This window comes from Halichoerus grypus, chromosome 7 (assembly GCF_964656455.1).
Source record: "Halichoerus grypus chromosome 7, mHalGry1.hap1.1, whole genome shotgun sequence".
NCBI classification, from domain to species: domain Eukaryota; kingdom Metazoa; phylum Chordata; class Mammalia; order Carnivora; family Phocidae; genus Halichoerus; species Halichoerus grypus.
In genome coordinates, this window is record NC_135718.1 from 53179263 (window position 1) to 53203001 (window position 23739).

The 23739-nt window shown below is 38.6% G+C and overlaps 1 protein-coding gene across 7 annotated transcripts in view; it reads left to right on the top strand.

Annotated features, from left to right (window-relative positions):
- MICU1 (mitochondrial calcium uptake 1) overlaps window positions 1-23739 on the top strand; it is a 246921-nt gene that overhangs the window by 157539 nt on the left and 65643 nt on the right. For all 7 annotated transcript variants that reach the window (XM_078077609.1, XM_078077608.1, XM_078077612.1 and 4 more), the window contains one exon: window positions 14781-14978. In XM_078077609.1, coding sequence (XP_077933735.1) covers window positions 14781-14978 — 198 coding nt within the window. The remainder of the gene's footprint in view (window positions 1-14780; window positions 14979-23739) is intronic.

The window sequence follows — 23739 nt, forward strand, 5'->3', positions numbered from 1 at the left end:
AAATCTAAAAAGTCATCACCAAGACCAATGTCAGGGAGCTTTCTGCCAGGAATTTTATGGTTTCAAGTCTTAGATTCAAGTCTTTAATCCACATTGAATTAATTTGTGTAGGGTCTGAGATAGTGGTCCAGTTTCATTCTTTGCATGTGGCTGTCCAGTTTCCTCAGCATCATTTATTGACGAGACTGGTCATTCTCCATTGTATATTCTTGGTTCTTTTGTCATAAACTAATTGACCATATATGTAGTGGGTTTATTTCTTGGATCTTTATTCAATTCCATTGATCAGTGTGTCTATTTTTATACCAATACCATATTGTTTTAATTACTATAGTCTTGTAGTTTAAGACTATATTTGAAATCAGGGAGTGTAATGCCTTTAGTTCTTCTTTCTCAAGATCTCTTTGGCTGTTCAGGGTCTAGGTTTTTTTAATATATTTTTAAAGAACCAACTTTTGGCTTTATTAGTTTTCTCTATGGTTTGTGTGTTTTCTAGTTAATTGATTTCTACTCTCATTTCTTTCCTTCTACTCATTTTAGGTTTCTTTTGCTCTTTTATCAGTCTCTTAAGATAGCATGGTTGGTCATTGTTTTGAGAATTTTCTTCTTATAAGCATTTAATGCTTATTATAAAGCTTATAAGCATTTAATACTACATTTCCTCTTAGTACGCTATAGAAGCATCCTCTAAAATTTGATATGTTGTATTTTCATTATCATTAAGTTTGAAGTATTTTCTGCTTCACATGTGATTTCCTTTTTGACCCATGAATTGCTTAAAAGTGTGTTGTTTATTTTCCAAGTTTTGAGGCTTTGTTTTTTTGGTTATCTTACTGCTACTGATATCTAATTTAATTACATTGTGCCCAGAAAACATACTCTGCATGATTTAATCCTTTTAAATGTATTGAGTCTGGTTTTATGGAACTGCATCTGATCTATCTTGGTAAGCATCAATGTGTCTTACTAAAGAATGTGTATTCTGTGGTTATTGAGTATAGTGTTTTATAAATGTCAATTCTGTCAAGTTGGTTGATAAGTGTTGTTCAGATAGTCTTTGTCCTTACTGATTTTTGTAACCTAATCATTTCTAGCAGTTGTTGAGATGGAGTTGTTAAAATCTCCAACTATAATTATGCAATTGTTTGTTTCTCTTTAATTCTTTTGATTTTAGCTTTATGTATTTTGAAGTTTACTGCACATTTGTGATTGTTATGTCTTCCTCATGAATCAGTCCTGTTATAATTATGAAATGTCACTCTTTATCTTTGGTAATACTCTCTCGTAAAATCTATTTTATGTGATTTTAACATAGCAATTCCAGCTATGCTTACTATTTGCATGGTATGTCTTTTTCTTTTTCCATCCATTTACTTTAAATATATCTGTGTCTTTGTATTTAAAGTGCATCTTTTATAGACAGCATTAGTTGGGTCTTGTTTTTTTATCCATTCTGACAGTCTTTGCCTTTTAATTGCAGTATTTAGTCCATTGGCATTTAACATAATTATTAGTTACATACGTAATTTTTCAATAATGTATAATGTATGTATATAATTTATCAATAATGTGTGTAATTTATACATAATTTAATTGGAACTAGACTTACATTTTTGCTATTTGTTTTCTGTTCGTTTTTTCTGATTCTTGTTCCTTCTATGTTCCTGCCTTTTTTGAGATTAAATATTCTTTAAAGAATTCTGGTTTAATTTGTCTGGAATTTTAGCTGTACCTTTTTGCATTATTTTTATACTGGTTGCTCTAGGGAGTATAAAATAGATTCTTAAATATACAGAATCTACTTAGAATTAATATTCACATGAAATACAGAAACTTTGCTGGGGTACCTGGGTGGTGCAGTCGGTTAAGCATCCAACTCTTGGTTTCAGCTCAGATTGTGATCTCAGGGTTGTGAGATCAGGCTCCACGTTGGGCTCTGCACCCAGCGTGGAGTCAGCTGATGATACTCTTTCCCTCTCCCTTTGCCCTTTCCGCTCATGTTCTCTCAAATAAATAATCTTTTTTAAAAATGTAGAAACTTAGCGGGCACCTGGGTGGCTCATATAGTTAAGCGTCTGCCTTCGGCTCAGGTCATGATCCCAGGGTCCTGGGATCAAGTCCCACATTGGGCTCCCTGCTCACTGGGGAGCCTGCTTCTCCCTCTCCCGCTCCCCCTGCTTGTGCTCTTTCTGTCAAATAAATAAATAAATAAAATCTTTTTTTAAAAAATGTAGAAACTTTGCAACCATAAGGTTTTATTTACCTCTTCTCTATCCTTTATGCTATAGTTGTTCTGTGTACTACATCTATATACATTATAAACCCCATAATAATTTTTGCTTTAACAGTCATGTTTTTTAAAGAAAATAAGAGAAAAAATAGTTTATTTACTCACATATTTACCATTTCTGATACCCTTCATTCCTTCCTGAAGATCCTAGTTTCCATATGGTATTATTTCCATTCAATTGGAAAAACTTTTTTTTTTTTAAGGTTTATTTATTTATTTTAGAGAGGGGGGAGAGGGGCAGAGAGTAAGGGAGAGAGCGTTTTAAGGAGACTCCATGCTGAGCACGGAGCCTGATGCAGGGTTTGATCTCATGACCCTGAGATCACAACCTGAGCCAAAACCAAGAGTCCAATGCTTAACTGACTGTACCACCCAGGTGGCCCATAAAAACTTTCTTTAGCACTTCTTGTAGTGCACATTTGTTAGTGATGAATTAATTTATATTATTATTTTGGGAAGGAATTTCTAGATCTAGATTTCTAGACGTAGGTGTAAAATTCTCAGTTGTTTCACTACTTTTGATTCCTTTTTTAAAAATTTATTTTATTTGGAGGGGGGAAAGATGGCGGAGGAGTAGGGGACTCTATTTCAACTGGTCCCCGGAATTGAGCTGGATATCTACCAGACCACTCTGAGCACCCACGAAACCAGCCTGAGATGTAAGAAGAGCTGGATCTCTACAAACAGAATATCGCAGGCGGTTGGTTTTGAGGTACGAAGCGGAGAGCCGTGATTCTGCAGGCAGATATCGGAGGATAAACGGCGGCGGGAAGGTGCCTGGCCGTGGGGATCCAGCACCGCCGGTGAGTGACAGCCTCGCGCGCTGCGGACAGGCACAGACTCGCAGACCGGTAGCGTCGGGAAAGAACTTTAGGGCAGCCCCCGGGGTGGAAAACCAGACCGGCGGGGTCACGCACACGCAAACCGCAGCCCCCCGGAAAGAAACCGGAGTGACGGTCGCGCGCACGCAAACTGCAGCCTGCGAGACGGAAACCTGGTGCGCCGGGGTCACGCCGGTGAACTGCAGCCCCCGGGGTGGAAACCCCAAGTGGCAGAGTCGTGCGCTCGAACTGGGAGCGGCTGGTGGTTTTAGAAGCACAAAGGGCAGAGACGTGCCCCGACCTGGAGGCAGGACTGGGAGCGCTGCGGAGGGGCGCACAACCCAGGACGCTGCAGTTTATAGCAGCACGGACAGAAATGGAGACGGTGTGGCCTGGAGAGCTCACTGAAGAACAGACTGAGGTCTCTGCTCTGAGGCAGAGAGTGGGAAACAGTCTCTTGTGCTCTGACTCGGGGAAGAAACGCAGAAAGCCGCCAGGGAAGGGCGCCAGAGAACAAAAGCCCCAAAAACTGATTCCCACTGAGCCCATCCCCTGCCACAGGGGCGCAGGGCAACTCCGCCCGAACAGGGTTGCCTGAGTAACAGCACGGCAGGCCCCTCCTGCAGAAGACAGGCTGGGAAAACAAGAGGCCAGCAACCCTAAGGTCCCAAGAAAACAGGTGCATCTTGCTTGGGTTCTGGTCAATAATTTGGACTCTATACATTCCCTCAAACACCCATCAACAGAATGACTAGGAGGAGGAGCCCCCAAAACAGAAAAGACTCAGAGATTATGACTTATGCTGCAGATTTGCAAATGGATGCAGATATAACCAAGATGTCAGAGATGGAATTCAGGCTAGCAATTGTGAAGACAATGGCTAGAATGGAGAAATCAATTAATGGCAACATAGAGTCTCTAAGGGCAGAAATAAAAGGTGAATTGGCAGAACTTAAAAATGCTATCAATGAGATCCAATCCAATCTAGATAATCTAACAGCTAGGGTAACTGAGGCAGAAGAGAGAATAAGCGACCTGGAAGACAATATAATAGATAAAAAGGGAAAAGAGGAGGCCAGGGAAAAACAACGCAGAATCCATGAAAATAGAATCAGAGAAATAAGTGACACCATGAAGCGTTCCAATGTCAGAATAATTGGAATCCCAGAGGGAGTGGAGAGAGAGAGAGAGGGCTAGAAGATGTATTTGAGCAAATCGTAGCTGAGAACTTCCCTAATCTGGGGAATGAAACAAACATTTGAGTCCTAGAGGCAGAGAGGACCCCTCCTAAGATCAAGGAAAACAGGCCAACACCCCGGCATGTAACAGTAAAACTTGCAAATCTTAGAACCAAGGAAACCATCTTAAGGGCAGTTAGGGGGAAGAGATTCCTTACGTACAGAGGGAGGAACATCAGAATAACGTCAGACCTATCCACAGAGACCTGGCAAGCCAGAAAGGCCTGGCAAGACATATTCAGGGTACTAAATGAGAAGAACAGGCAGCCAAGAATACTTTATCCGGCAAGGCTTTCATTTAGAATGGATGGAGAGATGCAGAGCTTCCACGGCCGGCAGAAGTTGAAAGAATATGTGACCACTAAGCCGGCCCTGCAAGAAATATTAAGGGGGGTTCTATAAAAGGAGAAAGACCCCAGGAGTGATCTACAACAGAAATTTACAGGGACAATCTATAAAAACAACGTCTTCACAGGCAACATGATGACAATTAATTCATATCTTTCAATAATCACTCTCAACGTGAATGGCCTAAACGCTCCCATAAAACGGCACAGGGTTGCAGATTGGATAAAAAGACAGGACCCATCCATATGCTGTCTACAAGAGACTCATTTTGAACCTAAAGATACATCCAGACTGAAAGTGAAGGGATGGATATCTATCTTCCATGCCTGCGGACCTCAAAAGAAAGCTGGGGTAGCAATTCTTATATCAGACAAATTAGATTTTAAACTAAAGTCTGTAATAAGAGACACAGAAGGACACTATATCATTCTTAAAGGGTCCATCCAACAAGAAGATCTAACAATTGTAAATATCTATGCCCCCAACATGGGAGCAGCCATATACATAAGCCAACTGTTAACCAAAATAAAGAGTCATATTGATAACAATACGTTAATTGTAGGAGACCTCAATACTCCACTCTCAGCAATGGACAGATCATCTAAGCAGAAAATCAACAAGGAAACAAGAGCTTTGAATGATACATTGGACCAGATGGACCTCATAGATATTTACAGAACATTCCACCCTAAAACAACAGAATACTCATTCTTCTCGAGCGCACATGGAACTTTCTCCAGAATAGACCATATACTGGGTCACAAATCAGATCTCAACCGATACCAAAAGACTGAGATTATTCCCTGCATATTCTCAGACCACAATGCTCTAAAACTGGAACTCAATCACAAGAAAAAATTTGGCAGAAATTCAAACACTTGGAAGCTAAAGACCACTCTGCTCAAGAATGTTTGGGTCAACCAAGAAATCAAAGAAGAACTTAAACAATTCATGGAAATCAATGAGAACGAAACACATCGGTCCAAAACCTATGGGATACTGCAAAGTCGGTCCTAAGGGGGAAATACATAGCCATCCAAGCCTCACTCAAAAAAATAGAAAAATCCCGAATTCACCAACTAACTCTACACCTTAAAGAACTAGAGAAAAAGCAACAAACGACGCCTAAGCCACGCATTAGAAGAGAAGTAATTAAAATTAGAGCAGAAATCAATGAATTAGAAACCAGAAACACAGTAGATCAGATCAACGAAACTAGAAGTTGGTTCTTTGAAAGAATTAATAAGATCGATAAACCACTGGCCAGACTTATCCAAAAGAAGAGAGAAAGGGCCCAAATTAATAAAATTATGAATGAAAGGGGAGAGATCACGAGTAACACCAAGGAAATAGAAACAATTATTAGAAATTATCAACAGCTATATGCCAATAAACTGAGCAATCTGGATGAAATGGAGGCCTTCCTGGAAACCTATAAGCTGCCAAGACTGAAACAGGAAGAAATTGACAACCTGAATAGGCCAATAACCGGTAACGAGATTGAAGCAGTGATCAAAAACCTCCCAAAAAACAAGAGTCCAGGGCCTGATGGATTTCCTGGGGAATTCTACCAAACATTCAAAGAAGAAATAATACCTATTCTACTGAAGCTGTTTCAAAAAATAGAAACAGAAGGAAAACTTCCAAACTCATTCTATGAGGCCAGCATTACCTTAATCCCCAAACCAGGCAAAGACCCCATCAAAAAGGAGAATTTCAGACTGATATCCCTGATGAATATGGATTCCAAAATCCTCAACAAAATCCTAGCTAATAGGATCCAACAATACATTAAAAGGATCATCCACCACAACCAAGTGGGATTTATCCCCGGGATGCAAGGGTGGTTCAACATTCACAAATCAATCAATGTGATAGAACACATTAATAAGAGGAGGGAGAAGAACCATATGGTCCTCTCAATTGATGCAGAAAAAGCATTTGACAAAATACAACATCCTTTCCTGATTAAAACTCTCCAGAGTATAGGGATAGAGGGAACATTCCTCAAGCTCCTAAAATCTATCTATGAAAAACCCACAGCAAATATCATCCTCAATGGGGAAAAGCTGAGAGCCTTTCCCTTAAGATCAGGAACACGTCAAGGGTGCCCACTCTCACCACTGTTGTTCAACATAGTACTAGAAGTCCTAGCAACAGCAATCAGACAACAAAAAGAAATAAAAGGTATTCAAATTGGCAAAGAAGAAGTCAAACTCTCTCTTTTCGCAGACGACATGATACTTTATGTGGAAAACCCAAAAGACTCCACCCCCAAATTACTAGAACTCATCCAGCAATTCAGTAATGTGGCAGGATACAAAATCAATGCACAGAAATCAGTTGCTTTCTTATACACTAACAACGCAACTGTAGAAAGAGAAATTAAAGAAACGATTCCATTTACAATAGCACCAAAAACCGTAAGATACCTCGGAATAAACCTAACCAAAGAGGTAAAGGATCTATACTCTAGGAAGTACAAAACACTCATGAAAGAAATTGAAGAAGACACAAAAAGATGGAAAAATATTCCATGCTCATGGATCAGAAGAATAAACATTGTTAAAATGTCTATGCTACCCAGAGCAATCTATACCTTCAATGCCATCCCGATCAAAATTCCAATGACATTTTTCAAAGTGCTGGAACAAACAATCCTAAAATTTGTATGGAATCAGAAAAGACCCCGAATCGCCAAGGAGATGTTGAAAAAGAAAAACAAAGCTGGGGGCATCACGTTGCCCGATTTCAAGCTATATTACAAATCAGTGATCACCAAGACAGCATGGTACTGGCACAAAAACAGACATACAGACCAATGGAACAGAATAGAGAACCCAGATATGGACCCTCAACTCTATGGTCAAATAATCTTTGACAAAGCAGGAAAAAACATGCAATGGAAAAAAGACGGTCTCTTCAATAAATGGTGCTGGGAAAATTGGACAGCCACATGCAGAAGAATGAAACTCAACCATTCTCTAACACCATTCACAAAGATAAACTCAAAGTGGATGAAAGACCTCAATGTGAGACAGGAATCCATCAAAATCCTAGAGGACAACATAGGCAGTAACCTCTTTGACATCGGCCACAGCAACTTCTTTCAAGATACATCTCCAAAAGCTAGTGAAACAAAAGCAAAAATGAACTTTTGGGACTTCATCAAGATAAAAAGCTTCTGCACAGCAAAGGAAACATTCAACAAAACAAAGAGGCAACCCACAGAATGGGAGAAGATATTTGCAAGTGACACTACAGATAAAGGGCTGGTATCCAAAATCTATAAAGAACTTCTCAAACTCAACACCCAAAAAACAAATAATCAAGTCAAAAAGTGGGCAGAAGAGATGAACAGACACTTCTCAAAAGAAGACATACAGATGGCTAACAGACACATGAAAAAATGTTCATCATCATTAGCCATCAGGGAAATCCAAATCAAAACCACACTGAGATACCACCTTACACCAGTTAGAATGGCAAAAATGGACAGGGAAAGAAACAACAAATGTTGGAGAGGTTGTGGAGAAAGGGTCCTCTTACACTGTTGGTGGGAATGCAAGTTGGTACAGCCACTTTGGAAAACAGGGTGGAGGTTCCTCAAAAATTTAAAAATAGAGCTACCCTATGACCCAGCAATTGCACTCCTGGGTATTTACCCCAAAGACACAGATGTAGTGAAAAGAAGGGCCATATACACCCCAATGTTCATAGCAGCAATGTCTGCAATAGCCAAACTGTGGAAAGAGCCGAGATGCCCTTCAACAGATGAATGGATAAAGAAGATGTGGTCCATATATACAATGGAATATTACTCAGCCATCAGAAAGGATGAATACCCAACTTTTACATCAACATGGATGGGACTGGAGGAGATTATGCTAAGTGAAATAAGTCAAGCAGAGAAAGTCAATTATCATATGGTTTCACTTATTTGTGGAACATAAGGAATAGCATGGTGGACACTAGGAGAAGGAAGGGAAAAATGGGTGGGGGGAACTGGAGGGAGAGATGAACCATGAGAGACTATGGACCTGAGAAACAAACAGGGTTTTAGAGCGGAGGGGGGAGGGGGGATTGGTTAGCCCGGTGATGGGTATTAAGGAGGGCACGTACTGCATGGAGCACTGGGTGTTATACGAAAACAATGGATCGTGGATCACCACATCAAAAACTAATGATGTATTGTATGGTGACTAACATAACATAATAAAATTAAAAACTACAAAAAATATATATATAATAATAAAAAAAATTTTTTTTGTTTTATTTATTTGCTTATTTATTTGAGAGTGAGAGAAAGAGAGAACACAAGCAGGGGGAGCAACGGGCAGAGGGAGCAACAGATTCCCTGCTAAGCAAGGAGCCCAATGTGGGACTCGATCCCAGGACCCTGAGGTCATGACCTGAGCCAAAGGCAGACGCTTAACCGACTGAGCCACCCAGGCATCCCCTTCTGATTCCTTCTGATTAAAAGTCTGGCTATTTAAATCATTGTTGCCCTATTTATATGTTATTTTCTCTCTCTGCTTTCCAGATTTTCTCTTTATAATTGGTTTCTGGAAATTTGATTACAACGTGCCTCAGTGTGGTTTTCTTTGTATTTATTCTTCTTGGTATTTGATGAGCTATTTGTATATATAAATTTATGATTTTTATCAAATTTTAGAAGTTCTGGCCAGTATGTCTTTTTTTTTTTAAGATTTTTTATTTATTTGATAGAGACACAGCGAGAGAGGGAACACAAGCAGGGGGGAGTGGGAGAGGGAGAAGCAGGCTTCCCACTGAGGAGGGAGCCCAATGCAGGGCTTGATCCCAGGACCCTGGGATCATGACCATAGCCAAAGGCAGACGCTTAATGACTGAGCCACCCAGGCGCCTCCTGGCCATTATGTCTTAACATTTTTTTTTTTCTTAAGATTTTGTTTATTTTTTGCCAGGGAGAGATGGAACACAATCAGGGGGAGTGGGAGAGGGAGAAGCAGGTTTCCCGCTGAGCAGGGAGCCCAATGTGGGGCTCAATCCCAGGACCCTGGGATCATGACCTGAGCTGAAGGCAGACGCTTAACGACTGAGCCACCCAGGCGCCCCATGTCTTAACATTTTTTTTTTGGCTCCATTCTCTCTTACCTCTCTCTGACACTCTAGTAACACAAATGTTAAGACCGTATGTGATATTGCATCACAAATCTCTAAAGCTCTATTATTTTTTTTCAATCTCTTTTCCTCCCTGCTGTTCAAGCTATGTAGTTTTTATTGATTTATCCTCATATTCACTGACTTTTTCTTTGGTCAATTCTGCTATTAAGCTAATCTAGTAAATTTTTATTTCAGATATTGCATTTTTCAGTTCTTGAACATCCATTTCATTTTTTATATAGTTTTCTTTCTCATCTGAAATACCCTATCTTTTCCTTATTCACAAGTACATATTATACTCTTGAACATTATTATTTAACTGTTTTTAAATTCTTGTCTATTAATTTCCAATATCTAGGTCATCTTGGGATTGATCTCCATTAATTGCCTTTTTCTCTTGAGGATGAGCCAAGTTTTCCCATTTCTTCATATGTTAAGTAATTTTGGATTTTTGTCTAGATATTATAAATGACATGTTATTGACTTTAGATCTTGTTATATTCATCTGAAGAGTATTAGCATTTTGTTTTAGCAGGCAATTAGCTCAACTGGATTTGGCTAGAGTTTATATATGGAATGTGGGGCTCCCCCTCTTTGGCTTTCTTCTTTTCAGGATTTCCCCCTCGCTTTCCAGTGGTTGTAGTTGCTCCAAATTCTGTCCTTATGGTTTTTCAAGCCAGAGAAACTGAGAGCACCAACCTGTCTGATGCAGACTGGGGACTTCCTTCACCTCTGAGAAGCCAAATAGCCATACTCCTAGTACAGATACTAAACTCTAGATTTGAATTTAGAGCAGATGGGTCCTGGGGGCACCTGGGTGGCTCAGCTGGTTAAGCATCTGACTTCAGCTCAGGTCATGATCTTGGAGTCCTGGGATTGAGCCCCGCATAGGTCTCCCTGCTCAGCGGGGAGCCTGCTGTCCCTCTGTCCCTCCCCTCTGCTTACACCTGCATTCTCTCCCTGTCAAGTGAATAGAGCAGATGGGTCTTATTTCTGTCTTTGATGCTGACATGCAAAATGACTTGGGGCAGTCACTTCACCATTCCATTCACTTGTTAGAGAAGGGAGCGCTATTTCATCTAATATGATCCCTTGATAACTGGCTGCCTTAAACTGATACAACTTCTAATATTGATCACAAGGAATCTTGATGTAAAAACCCTTTTAGAGGGCGCCTGGGTGGCTCAGTTGGTTAAGCGACTGCCTTCAGCTCAGGTCATGATCCTGGAGTCTCAGGATCGAGTCCCGCATCGGGCTCCCTGCTCGGCAGGGAGTCTGCTTCTCCCTCTGACCCTCCCCCCTCTCATGCTTTCTCTCTCTCAAATAAATAAATAAAATCTTTAAAAAAAAAAAACAAAACCCTTTTAGACCAAAAGCAAAAAAATAATTATAAGGTAGCTCATGCGCAAATGGCTCTCTTTATTCTTGGGAAATATAAGAATTTATTAAGTTGAAAGTGCTCTAGGCTGGGGCACCTGGGTGGCTCAGTCGTTAAGCGTCTGCCTTCGGCTCAGGTCATGATCCTAGGGTCCTGGGATCGAGCCCCGCATCTGGCTCCCTGCTCCGCCGGAAGCCTGCTTCTCCCTCTCCCACTCCCCATGCTTATGTTCCCTCTCTCGCTGTGTCTGTCTCTCTGTCAAGTAAATAAATAAAATCTTAAAAAAAAAAAAAGTGCTCTAGGCTTCCAAACATTCAAACTTTGCGCTTACTTCCCAGGTAAACAGGTATTTTCTTGACAGTGTATTCATCAAGCTTATAAAAAAAGTTAAACAGAAGCAGGAAGAGGACCTCACATATTTCAAAATTAATGTTGCATGAAGCAAACTAATAGCTAATATTATTCTTTGATTCATCTTTTTCTAAAATCACTTTGATCGTGCATAAACACATATTACTAAAAGGCATTATTAATCTACTGTTAATACTCTGAGTTTTCTCTGACCTTGCTTTCACACAGATTCTTTCTCTAACCCATTTCCTTCCAGATCAAAGCAAAAGATCATAACAAAAGATAGTTTAAAAAAAAAAAAAACGCTCGTAACTGTTTGGGCTCTGTTCACTCAATGCCATGACAGAAATGTTTTTTTTTAGTATGAAAGTATGAGAAATAATAACTCATTTGCGAGACAGAAGAAGAAGAATGAAATTTTATTTCAGAGATCATGTTTTACATTTCTTTTGACTTCCTCCACAGCATATAGCATATAGTAAGCATTCACATGACTAGTTGATGTTTTTGATTGATTCTCATGTTATGCCCTTAACAAATTATCTAAATAAAAATATTTAAAAAAAATATTGGGGTGCCTGGGTGGCTCATCGGTTAAGCGTCTGCCTCTGGCTAGGGTCGTAATCCCGGGTCTCAGGATCATGCCCCGTGTCAGGCTCCCGGCTCAGCGGGGAGCCTGCTTCTCCCTCAGCCTCTGCCTCCTCCCCACTCACGCAAGTGCTCTCTCTCTTTCTCTCAAATAAATAAATAAAATCTTAAAAAAAAAAGAAAAAAAATTTTCCAACTGAGAAATTCTGAGAAAACATTTTCTCACACACACACACATACACAAAATCTAGTGATATGTGCTTTTTTTAAAAGTTTTTAAAGAATGCTTATTATAGGGGCGCCTGGGTGGCTCAGTTGGTGAAGCAGCTGCCTTTGGCTCAGGTCATGATCCCAGGGTCCTGGGATCGAGCCCGACGTCGGGAATCCCTGCTCAGCGGGGAGCCTGCTTCTCCCTCTCCCTCTGCTGCTCCCCCTGCTTGTGCTCTCTCTCTCTCTGTCAAATAAATAAATAAAATCTTTTAAAAAAAAAAGAATGCTTATTATAAATAGTAGTTTATATATAAATGGTTAGTATTTAGACTACACATTTAATCACGAAGAAGATATAGCATTAGTTAGTTAATTTTCCCTAAACTCTTTTTCCCAGTCACTTATACACACACATTCCCAGCACCACACTCTTGAAGCTAACACACAGTTTCCACCATAGGAAGGATATAAGCTGCAATATTTATAGCTACAGGCAAAATTTAAATCATGGCAGGTTCTCAATACTGGTTCACTGCTATTGGAAATTCTTCAGTACTCACAATGAAGCAGATAAAATGAATTGTGTATTACCTTCAGAACAACAACAAAAAATGTTCTGATTATCCTGTATTCAATTTAAAGTCTAAAAATCTTCAACCTAAAGAATTAAAAAATCCGGAGCACCTGGGTGGCTCAGTCGTTAAGCGTCTGCCTTCAGCTCAAGTCGTGATCCCAGGGTCCTGGGATCGAGCCCCGCATCGGGCTCCCTGCTCAGCAGGTAGCCTGCTTCTCCCTCTCCCACCCCCCTGCTTGTGTTCCTTCTCTCGCTGTGTCTCTCTCTGTCAAATAAATAAATAAAATCTTAAAAAAAAAAAAGAATAAAAAAATTCATTGTATCCCTGTCTTTCAAATCTCTATGTGCATAAGAAACAAATGTCAACTAATCTTATTACCATGAAAAAACATGACCCCGAAGAAATTATAGCAAAACCATGTATGATACTAACCTAGAGTTACAAGGAGATTCAAAAATAATATACTCTGTGACTTTTCTAGTGAGACAAGTAAGGCCCAAAGAGTTTCAATGACCTGCATAAATTCTGCTCTTACAAATTCTTTCTCAGAAAAACAGAATCAGACCTCACGTCTCCTGACTCCTTGTCTCCTATCTTTCCATTGTACAGCCACAGACTTAACTTACATCTTCTTTATGGTCACAGATAAGAAATAAAATACATGAGACATTAACTAAAGTAAACCTGTTGTTAAAATTCTTATGTTTTTAAGTGTTAACGCTTTTCTAATTTGGCAATTTAAAAATCATTACCCACAAAGCTGTCTGTATTGTTTATTTATATAGCACACCTTTATTATTTATCTTTACATATCCCAATTTTAATTATTCTGAATGGTTGCTTTTTAGCTTGTAAAGAGGTAGAAAAGAATGCAGGAACTAGTAAAGGACAAAAAAAAGCTATAACAATCATACACTTGCTTCAGAAAGCTCATTTATATAGTTAGGCCATAGTTGCTGGTTCCAAAACTTATCCTTTCTCAAAAAGCTCATTTAAAACTTCTCAGAGGGGGTGCCTGGGTGGCTCAGTCGGTTAAGAGTCTGATTGTTTTGCCTCAGGTCATGAGCTCATGGGTCGTGAGATCAAGCCCTGTGTGGGGCTCCGCACTCGGGGCAGTCAGCTTGAGTCTCTCTCCCTCTGCTTCTCCCCCGCCTTGTATGCGTGCTCGCTCACTCTCTCTCTCTCTCTCTCTCAAATAAATAAATCTTTTACAAAAATAAAAATAAAACGAAAAAATAAAAAATAAAAATAAAAATAAAACGTCTCAAGGATTAAGCTAATTTCCCAACTTTTCTTGGGGAATTATTTCATACCAACTTTGTATTTTAATTTATCATTCTAATAAATGTGTTCTCTCTCTTAGATGTCAGTATTTGCCTACAGCTATGCTCCCTCTTGTCATAACTATAGAGTCAGTAGTTAGAAGTATGAAGTTTTTAAAAGTTTCCTGAGATATGGAATGTATTACTGTGAGGTTGATGATTATTTTAGTGTTTTGTGAGAGGTTTTGAGCCTCAAAAACAAATGCATGCTCTTTTCTGAAGAGGGATTTTTTAAGAGCATCTCAATTATAAAGGTGTCAGGCGTCTGTGTTAAAATCCTGGGTCTGCTACTTGCTAGCTACTTGACCTTGAACAAGTTATTAAACACTATGTGCCTCAAATTCCTCATCTATAAAATGAGGCCAATCATAAGACTTAATAGGATTGTGAGCATTAAAAGAAAATTGTAGCACAGTGTAGGCAAATAATAAATAATCAAGTAGTTATCGTTCTTACTTTTTTATACTTCTGTACTTTGTAATGTTTTTCTGGATGGGGTTTGCTTCTCTTTTAGGTTCAGAGCATCATTCGCTCCCAAACCAGTATGGGTATGCGTCACAGAGATCGTCCTACTACTGGTAACACCCTCAAGTCTGGCTTGTGTTCGGCCCTCACAACTTACTTCTTTGGAGCTGATCTTAAGGGGAAGCTGACAATCAAAAACTTCCTTGAATTTCAGCGTAAACTTCAGCATGATGTTCTGAAACTAGAGGTAGGTATTCCTTGGACTTCAGGGGAACAGGGCACTGCCCGTCACATAAGCACATAGAGCCACTGGATGGGGAGGGCCTGCACTGTAGACATTCTTTCAATCTATCTCCAACTGTGAGAACTGATTGGTTTGAACCTGACAGCAGATAAGAAATACTATGTTCTGCGAAGGTGTTTGGAGTAAGGTGGTTCTGGGACTGAAAACCAAAAAAGCCTAAATTGAAAATCTTAGTTGTCTTTGGATACTCAGCTTGAGGAAAAAGAAATTCAGGGGTCAGAGCAGTTCCTAATCTGAGCCATGTATCCCCAATTTTATGTTTATTTTGTAGAAGGCACCAGGAGGTGGAGATGAGGGGGGATAATAAGTAGATCTTTCTTTGAAAGCTTACAAAGGTAAAAAGAACTGGAAACACAAAAATGTCAGAATAAAAATATACGTGCTCAGAGTTGCAAAAATGTCATACTGTGTTGGAAGATTTACTTTTCCACTTACAGCTTAGAGACCATCATCCCAATCACTTCCTGGACACAATACTGTAAGAGCATTACCTTTCTCTGTGTATATAATTAGTGAATTAAGTGTATTTTGGGTTAATTGGCTACTAAGGCTATTCAATTAAAAACATTCATTAAATGCCTCCTAATGCACTTTTTTTCCTGGAAAAAATGAAATCTGATGTTCAGGTTTTTAAAAATTCCCCTACGTTGGTGTTTCTCAACTTCTTTTTTTAAAAAACATATTTGATATTATTTGAAATTTGAAAACATTAAATTACTATGACAAAAAACACATTAAAGTATTGGAGAAAAGCACTGCTTTGTTTTTAAACTATGTACATTACCTCTTTATCTGCTTTTACATTTTTCTCCAAGATTCTGATAAGCTACTCCCACCTCTTCCACCCACTTAACTCAATTGAGACAGTTTGAAAAATCACAACTGAATTCTCATTATTGATAAGAACACCATTGAATGTTCATACTCTAGGAAAGAAGTATGGATAATATACTAAAAATCAGGTCAAACCTTGAAATGTGCTTTTGTACTTATTTTCTGAAAATGGTATAATTGATATCCAAAGAATTTACATAAAAAAAAAACAAATTAATGGAGCTCCACAATTCAGCCTTCTTGAGGGCAGTTCTTGGCCCCTATAATAAATGGTAAGTGCTGTGTATATGTGTGTGTACACACACACACATATGGCATGGGAAGCAAAACTTTACCCTCCTAGAGTCTCTGGCTGGGGCTGAGAATCAAATTGACGTAAGACAGCTGAACAGGAGAGAAGCATACAGATTTTTAACATACATGGGAACCCCCATAGGAAAATGAAAACCCAAAGAAATGGTTAGGCTTACTAGACTTTATATACTAAGTTGAACAACGACAGGCAACTTATCTTTATGAAGTTTGCATTATCACCAGAGAAGGGGAGTCAAAGTAGAGAGTAATCTATACAAACACACCAGGGTTGAATAATTCTTATCTTCCTTTAGTCTCTCCATGTATTTTAGTTACTTTTCCACAACTGCCTGTCTTCATTTCTTTCCTGCTGGTATAGGAAGGACATCTTTCACATCGGAGTTTTATTTCCTGCTTTCAGGAGTCTAATAACTTTTGTGTAAGAGTTGGTATGTACTGGGATTCTAGACATATGCCTTGGTCTCCAGTATGCATAACTGGAATGGTCTTTTTTGGAAACTTTATAACATAATTTGGGAATGTAAATTACTTAGCTTATTAATTATATAATTACAATTTAACACAAGAGTATAGATCCACAAAATGCAGTTGGAGAATAAAGGGAATGGTACTTTTAACAAACTTTAAACAACAATATACAGTCATCCAGAGCATGGGACAGGTGCTAGCCTGACTCTCATTCGTGGACACTCAAGTGGGAGTCTCAAGAGACACAGCATGAGGGGCACCTGGGTGGCTCAGTCGGTTGAGCGTCTGCCTTCGGCTCGGGTCGTGATCCCAGGGTCCTGAAAACCCCATGTCTGGCTCCCTGCTCAGCAGGGAGCCTGCTTCTCCCTCTCCCTCTTCCCCTGCTTGTGCTCTCTCTCTCTCTCTGTCAAATAAATAAATAAAATCCTTAAAAAAAAAAGAGAGACAGCATGGGGCTTTTTTGTCTTTCACTCTGAGATGCTATAGAGCAGAAAGCCCCCCATCATTGCCAATGAGGTAGATTGTCAATGAGGTAGAATATTATAAAGTAGATTAGGGATTTCATACATGGGTACCGGCACAGAGCCTACACTCAAGTGCCGGGAAACAAAGATCTAAGAGACGGTTGTATTTAAGATACTTACTGTGGAAAACACTCTTGTATTTTGACATTGGCTTAGGATCATCTATAGGCTGTGGTCCAAGACTACCAAGACTATTCCTGTTTGCCATTCAGCAATTCCTCATGTAAGGGAATCAATAGACTCTTTTGTGAAAGAGCCCAGCCTAACATGTAATACATATTCTATAAATGTGTATTAATCCTGAATCCATTCTTTCCATGTGATGGTACAAGTCTAGTGAATAAGTGCCTCCTTATCAATAACCCCCATATTTAAAGTTTCACGAATCAATACTTTGTCTTTCCAATTAGATTTGTAATTCTTTGAGGAGGTGTGAATAGAAGAAAGAACATACCTTTGGTGCTTTCATAATGAGACCTGAGTTAAAATTTTGTTTCCACCACTTACTGGCTATGTGACATTTGAGTTATTTACTCTCTTAGAGCCTAGCTCCACATTTGTAAAACAGGGCAATGGTTAAGTGAGATCATGTTCCTTATGGACTGGATTATGTTCCCCCAGAATTTTTATTTTGAAGCCCTTACCCCCAGTACCTCAGTATCTGACTGTATTTGGAAATAGAATCCTTAAAGAGGTGATTGAGTTAAAATGAGGCCATTAGAGTGGGCGCCCTAATCCAGTTCTACCAGTGTCTTTGCACGAAAAGGAAATTTAGACACACAGAGACCAGGGGTGCCCATGCACAGAGGGACAACCATGTGAAGAGACAGCAAGAGGGTAGCCAACTGCAAGGCAAGGAGAGAAGCCTCAGAGGAAACCTGCTCTGCCTATACCTTGATCTTAGACTTGGCAGCCTCCAGATCTGTGAAAAACTAAATTTCTGTTGTTTGTCACCCAGCTGGTGGTATTTTGTTATGGCAGCCCTAGCAAACTAATTCAGTGATATGCCTGATGCCACATGACCTATACTATACCTTTAATAAGTATTCTTTTTATCTTCTCTGTATGTCCTCTGTCACTTAGTATGGCAGTTGTCATATATTACGCACTTAAACAGGTCATCTCGAATGAAAGGCCCTTTGTTAAAATACTTTTTTTTTTTTAAAGATTTTATTTATTTATTTGACAGAGAGAGACATGGAGAGAGGGAACACAAGCAGGCGGAGTGGGAGAGGGAGAAGCAGACTCCCCACTGAGCAGGGAGCCCAATGTGGGGCTTAATTCCAGGACCCTGGGATCATGACCTGAGCCGAAGGCAGACGCTTAACCGACTGAGCCACCCAGGTGCCCCTGAAATACTTTTTTGATAAAACTTCTGGAAAACGGAAGCAAATTTTTGTTTTTATGAAACACTTTTAATTTCACTTTTCAAAGCTTGGGTAATTTCTCCCTTCACTGAATATGAAACACAATCTCATAATCATAGCCACGAGGAAAATGGAAATGATTAATAGTATCTTAACTTTCATATGGGTTTTTATAATTCCATCATTCTTTCTGTTTACCTCTTACTAGTTTTATTTCATAACTTATTTACTTTAAAATTTCAGAACAAGGAGGTTTATTATTCCATTTAGTTATTTTTTTTAAGATTTATTTATTTATTTTAGGGGAGCAGCAGCAGAGGAAGAGGGAGAAGAGAGTCTTAAGCAGACTCCACGCTGAGCACAGAGCCTGACTCAGGGCCTGATCCCACAACCTGAGCCGAAACCAAGAGTTGGACGCTCAGTGGACTAGGCCACCCAAGCACCTCTCCATTTAGTTATTTCTGTCTTTTTCTCACTACAGTAGCTTTGAGAGTGAAGAGAACACTGTCAAATTTAATTTCCAGCAGGATCAGGGAAGAGGGGAAAAGAAAGTCCATAAACATTTATTGACGGCCTACTATGAGCCAAGCACCTTACAAATATTACATGCCTTTATTTTAAATCTTGCCAACCCTATTATATTTAGTGGTATTATGCCCGTGTTTCAGAAGTGGAAACTGAAACTCAAAAAGATAAAAGTCACAGAGCTATCAAATGGTAAGAGCGAGAATTCAAACTCAGTCTGTCAGACTAAACTATCTTCTATTCTTTATCTGATTATTATTAGTTTTAGTCTAAGATGAGGGTCTTTTGCCTGACTTATTTGGAACTGTAAAGAAAAAGAAAATTTCTGAATTTTAGAAACAGAAAAAGACCAAATTTCTTGAATATCTCGTCTACCTGCTTTAGCACCATCTTTTCCTAGTTCTTTTGCCCCTCAAATTGAGTCTTATGACTGAGAAGAAATACACTGTTCTTTTGTGTTTATAAGATATTACCTAAACTAGTCGTTTAATATCTTTTTATTACAATCATTAGCTTGTTAGGTTTTTATAAATGTTTTAATGCTTTTAATTCTGGTTATTTTATTCTACCCTTATTTCTCTATCTGGAAACTCAAAAAAACATGGGTTTGAAGGAATGACTTAAGGGTACACGGTTGGTTTTTCAAAAAAATCTCTTTTGAAGTTATTAAAAATTCCATCTAAGGCTACAAAGAACTATTGAGTTGAGTTCCTTGGAGACGGATGCCAAGTCTAATTCCAATTAATATATTCATTGATTTCTTGAGGACTACAGTAAGTAGGATGTCAGTCAAAAATGAAAGGTAATAGAAAACTCTTTGAAAGAGTATAATTAATTTTAATTTGGGGGGAGGGGAAAAAGGAGCTGTCATGTCATCAAAGAAAAGCAGAAACTAATTTATACAAGAATGAAGAAGCCAACTCCAGAATATACAAGAAAACTGAAAGAGCATCATCTAATGAAATTCTAATCTGTAGCATGACCTCTTTTTTTTTTTTCTAGGTTTTGGGGTTCACGTACTTATTGCATAACTAATCAGATTATTGCATTTTAAGAAGGCATGAGTACCAATTATCTGAAGGCAAACTGGATATAGTTCAAAGGATAACAGTGAGGGGCACCTGGGTGCTCAGTTGGTTAAGTGTTGGACTCTTGGTTTGAGCTCAGGTCATGATCTCATGGGTCCTGAGATTGAGTCTTGCATCTGGCTCCCAGTTCAGCGGGGAGTCTGCTTGAGACTCTCTGCCTCTGCCCCGCCCCCACTCACATGCACACATATAAGCGCTCTCGCACGCTCTCTGTCTCTAAAAGAAAATATTTTTTTTTTTAAATTTTAAAAAGGCTAACAGTGACTGTCTTATATTCCCAGTCTTCAAGAAAAAAAATATTGAAGTTAACAGATCTGTTCAGTCAGGAAGAAAGATAAAAGGGAGACATAAAGAACGATGCTAATTATTTTCATTTGTCAATAAAAGTAGAGCAAAAAAGAAAAGAGAAGGTTAATTTAAATTAAATATTGAGGAACTTTAAAAAAATTATACCTATAACTGCATGATTAAAAATGCCTAAGGAAATTCCAGATCACTTACTTTATATCATCAAGCTGACTTCTTTGTAGTCATCTCTCTGAAGTGCTAAAGTAGAATTAAATCTGTCTTGCTCCAATGCGGAGGACCATATTAAGAGACAAACCTCAGCTCTTTTCCTGGCCAAAAGATTTGGAGTAGGAGACCAGAAGGCAAGAAAGCTTTCAATCAAACACTTTCTGGAACTAGGACACCCTTGGCAGAGCAGATTGCTTTTTATCCTAATACAAGTTTTGTTTTGTGTTCTTTGTGTTCTTTCTTCTTATGTAAACTCAAAGATGAAAATTGACTCTTGATTTAATTAAATCTAAGAAACTAAATGAGATATGTTCAGTAGGGTTTCTTTTATTATTCAGCTTTTGCTAATACAAAGCAGAATGTGAATAATAATAAATCTATAGTTTCTTATTTCATCCTTAGATGTTTTCAGCTTGATTTTCCAAAAATCATTAAATGGGTTATTAAACAGTACTTGTCTCTTGTAGGTATTTATAACTTAAGGAGCCAAGAATATGTTTAAAGGTAAAAAGTAAAAACCTATTAAAGTAACAATCTCCACTATAGAAAAATTGTAACTTTGCTATTTGGTTGTAATAATAAAATTATTTTACTAGTTCATTTTTTCCAAAAAATTTAAAGTACTTAGCCAACATGAACTCCTTCACCTTATAAAATTCTGAGGAGAAAAAGCCATAGCAAGCGTTATTTTCTCAGATGTTTAAAAAAATGAGGATCTATTACTTTAGCCATATAAAATATTTTTATTTCTTCTTTCAAGTTATTTATTTTTATCCCCTTTCTTATTTCTTAAATCCAGGCATCTGTTTCTTTTATAAAAATAACAAGTTGGGGTGCCTGGGTGACTCAGTTGGTTAAGCATCTGACTCTTGATTTCTGCTGAGTTCATGATCTCAGGGACATTGGATGGAGCCCTGCTTCAGGCTCCATGCTCAGCAGTAAGTCTTCTTGTCCCTCCCCCTCTTCCCCTCCCGTTATGCAAGAGTGTGCGCATGTGCTCTCTCTCTCTCTCTCAAATAAATAAATAAATAAAATCTTTTAAAAAAATTGGCTTAGTACCGTGATCCATCCAACCTACTAGTCTTTCTTTGCCTGGGACACCAAGGGATACTTTAGGAAATAATCATTAATTTAAAAAATAGAAATATATAAAAATAATAGAATAAAAATTTAATTGCCCTCAACAATTATTTATAAGTCAGTCACCCATGACTTGATGTCAACACTTTTTTTTTTTTTTTTTTAAAGATTTTATTTATTTATTTGAGAGAGAGAGAATGAGAGACAGAGAGCACAAGCGGGAAGAGGGTCAGAGGGAGAAGCAGACCCCCCGCTGAGCAGGGAGCCCGATGTGGGACTCAATCCCGGGACTCCGGGATCATGACCTGAGCCGAAGGCAGTCGCCCAACCAACTGAGCCACCCAGGCGCCCGATGTCAACACTTTTTAAAGCTAATTATATTTTCTCTCTGTATCACACATCGTGAAGTAGTTCCAATATTTTGCTCTGATGAGAACAAGTTAGCTCTCAGGATGAATTAGTTTAACAAGAAGATATGCAAAACCCAAAGCTGAACTCTGATTTAATTTCTTGCAATTCCCTTAACACCCTGTAACTCAAGTTTGCTATCATTTGTGGCTTATAGGTTCTCCAGCTGTAAAATTAGACTGAAAATACTAGATATGGTAGAACGTCCATGGTGATATAAAGCCCCCTTGATGTTGTAAATACAACCTTGATAATTATTCTGTAAAAAGCATACAAAACAGTGCTTTTTTGTTTCATATCTTTTGGAGAATGAAGGAAAAAGTTTTAAGAGTGATACTTGTTGCTTAAAATGTATGATTCTAGACATGACTTTAGAGATTCTTTTTTTTTTTTTTTAAAGATTTTATTTATTTATTCATGAGAGACAGAGAGAGGCAGAGGCAGAGGGAGAACAGGGTCCCCGCTGAGCAGGAAGCCCAATGCGGGACTCAATCCCAGGATCCTGGGATCATGACATGAGCCGAAGGCAGACGCTTAACCGACTGAACCACCCAGGCATCCCTAAACATGACTTTTAAAAGGCATTGACTGGCACTTCTATATCTGACCTTTTGGATTGATGATGAAGTGCAGAAAACTGTTAGAGATTGATACTTTTCTTTGATTTGCAGATAGCTTTACAATTCCAAAGTCAATATGTTAGTGGTACCTTTGCAATACGGGGAAATCTCTGGGATTTTCCTATCGTCAATATCTTTAACTTTACATTCTAAGTTAATTTTAAACTGGGTGCAAGACAAAAGGAGCTCAAATAAATCATGAAGATTTGATCTTTCTCCGGAAATTGTTCCTCAGTGTATCATTCATATAGTCTTATCAGCTGTCTTTTTGTAGAACACAGGTGCTTCTCAATTTATGAATGAGCTGTGTACCAACGTATCAAAAGTTCATAGGTCAGTTATTTGGAATTCAGAATGCAGTGATACTTTTTTTCCGTTTCATACACAACAGAATACTTAAAATAGTGTTGAATGCAATAATAGTGAAATGAGAAGTAGCATGAAAGAAGATGATTGTGTGAATTTATAGTTCAGTGCTTAATCTATATGTACCCTTCTAGCCACAGCAGTCTTGGATATAGACCTCTAGTAATATCAAGTATTTTAACCAAAGTTTGAGTACATACTACATAAAGTGAAAATACTAGCCAACATTTCTTGAGAGGTTACCGTTGAGCAGGCACTATTCTAAGTGCTTTATGTACATTATTTCATTTAATTTTCACAAAGCTATGAGGTTGGTATTATAATTATCAATATTAAACAAACAAGGAAACTGAGGCACAAAGAGATTAAGTAACTTGCCCAAGGAGGAGCTGAGATTTTATTCCAGGCAGTCTGCCTTCAGAGTCTGCTCTTATAACTTACACTGGCTTTCCAGGAGTTAAATGCTTAAGATACTGAGTAGAACAAAACATTGTTCTCCCAAGAAGCTTAAGGTGAGATGAATGAACCACAAATTCTTGCACAGTGTTATAAGTACAGTACCAGACGTATTTTTATGGTGCAATGGGAGTATA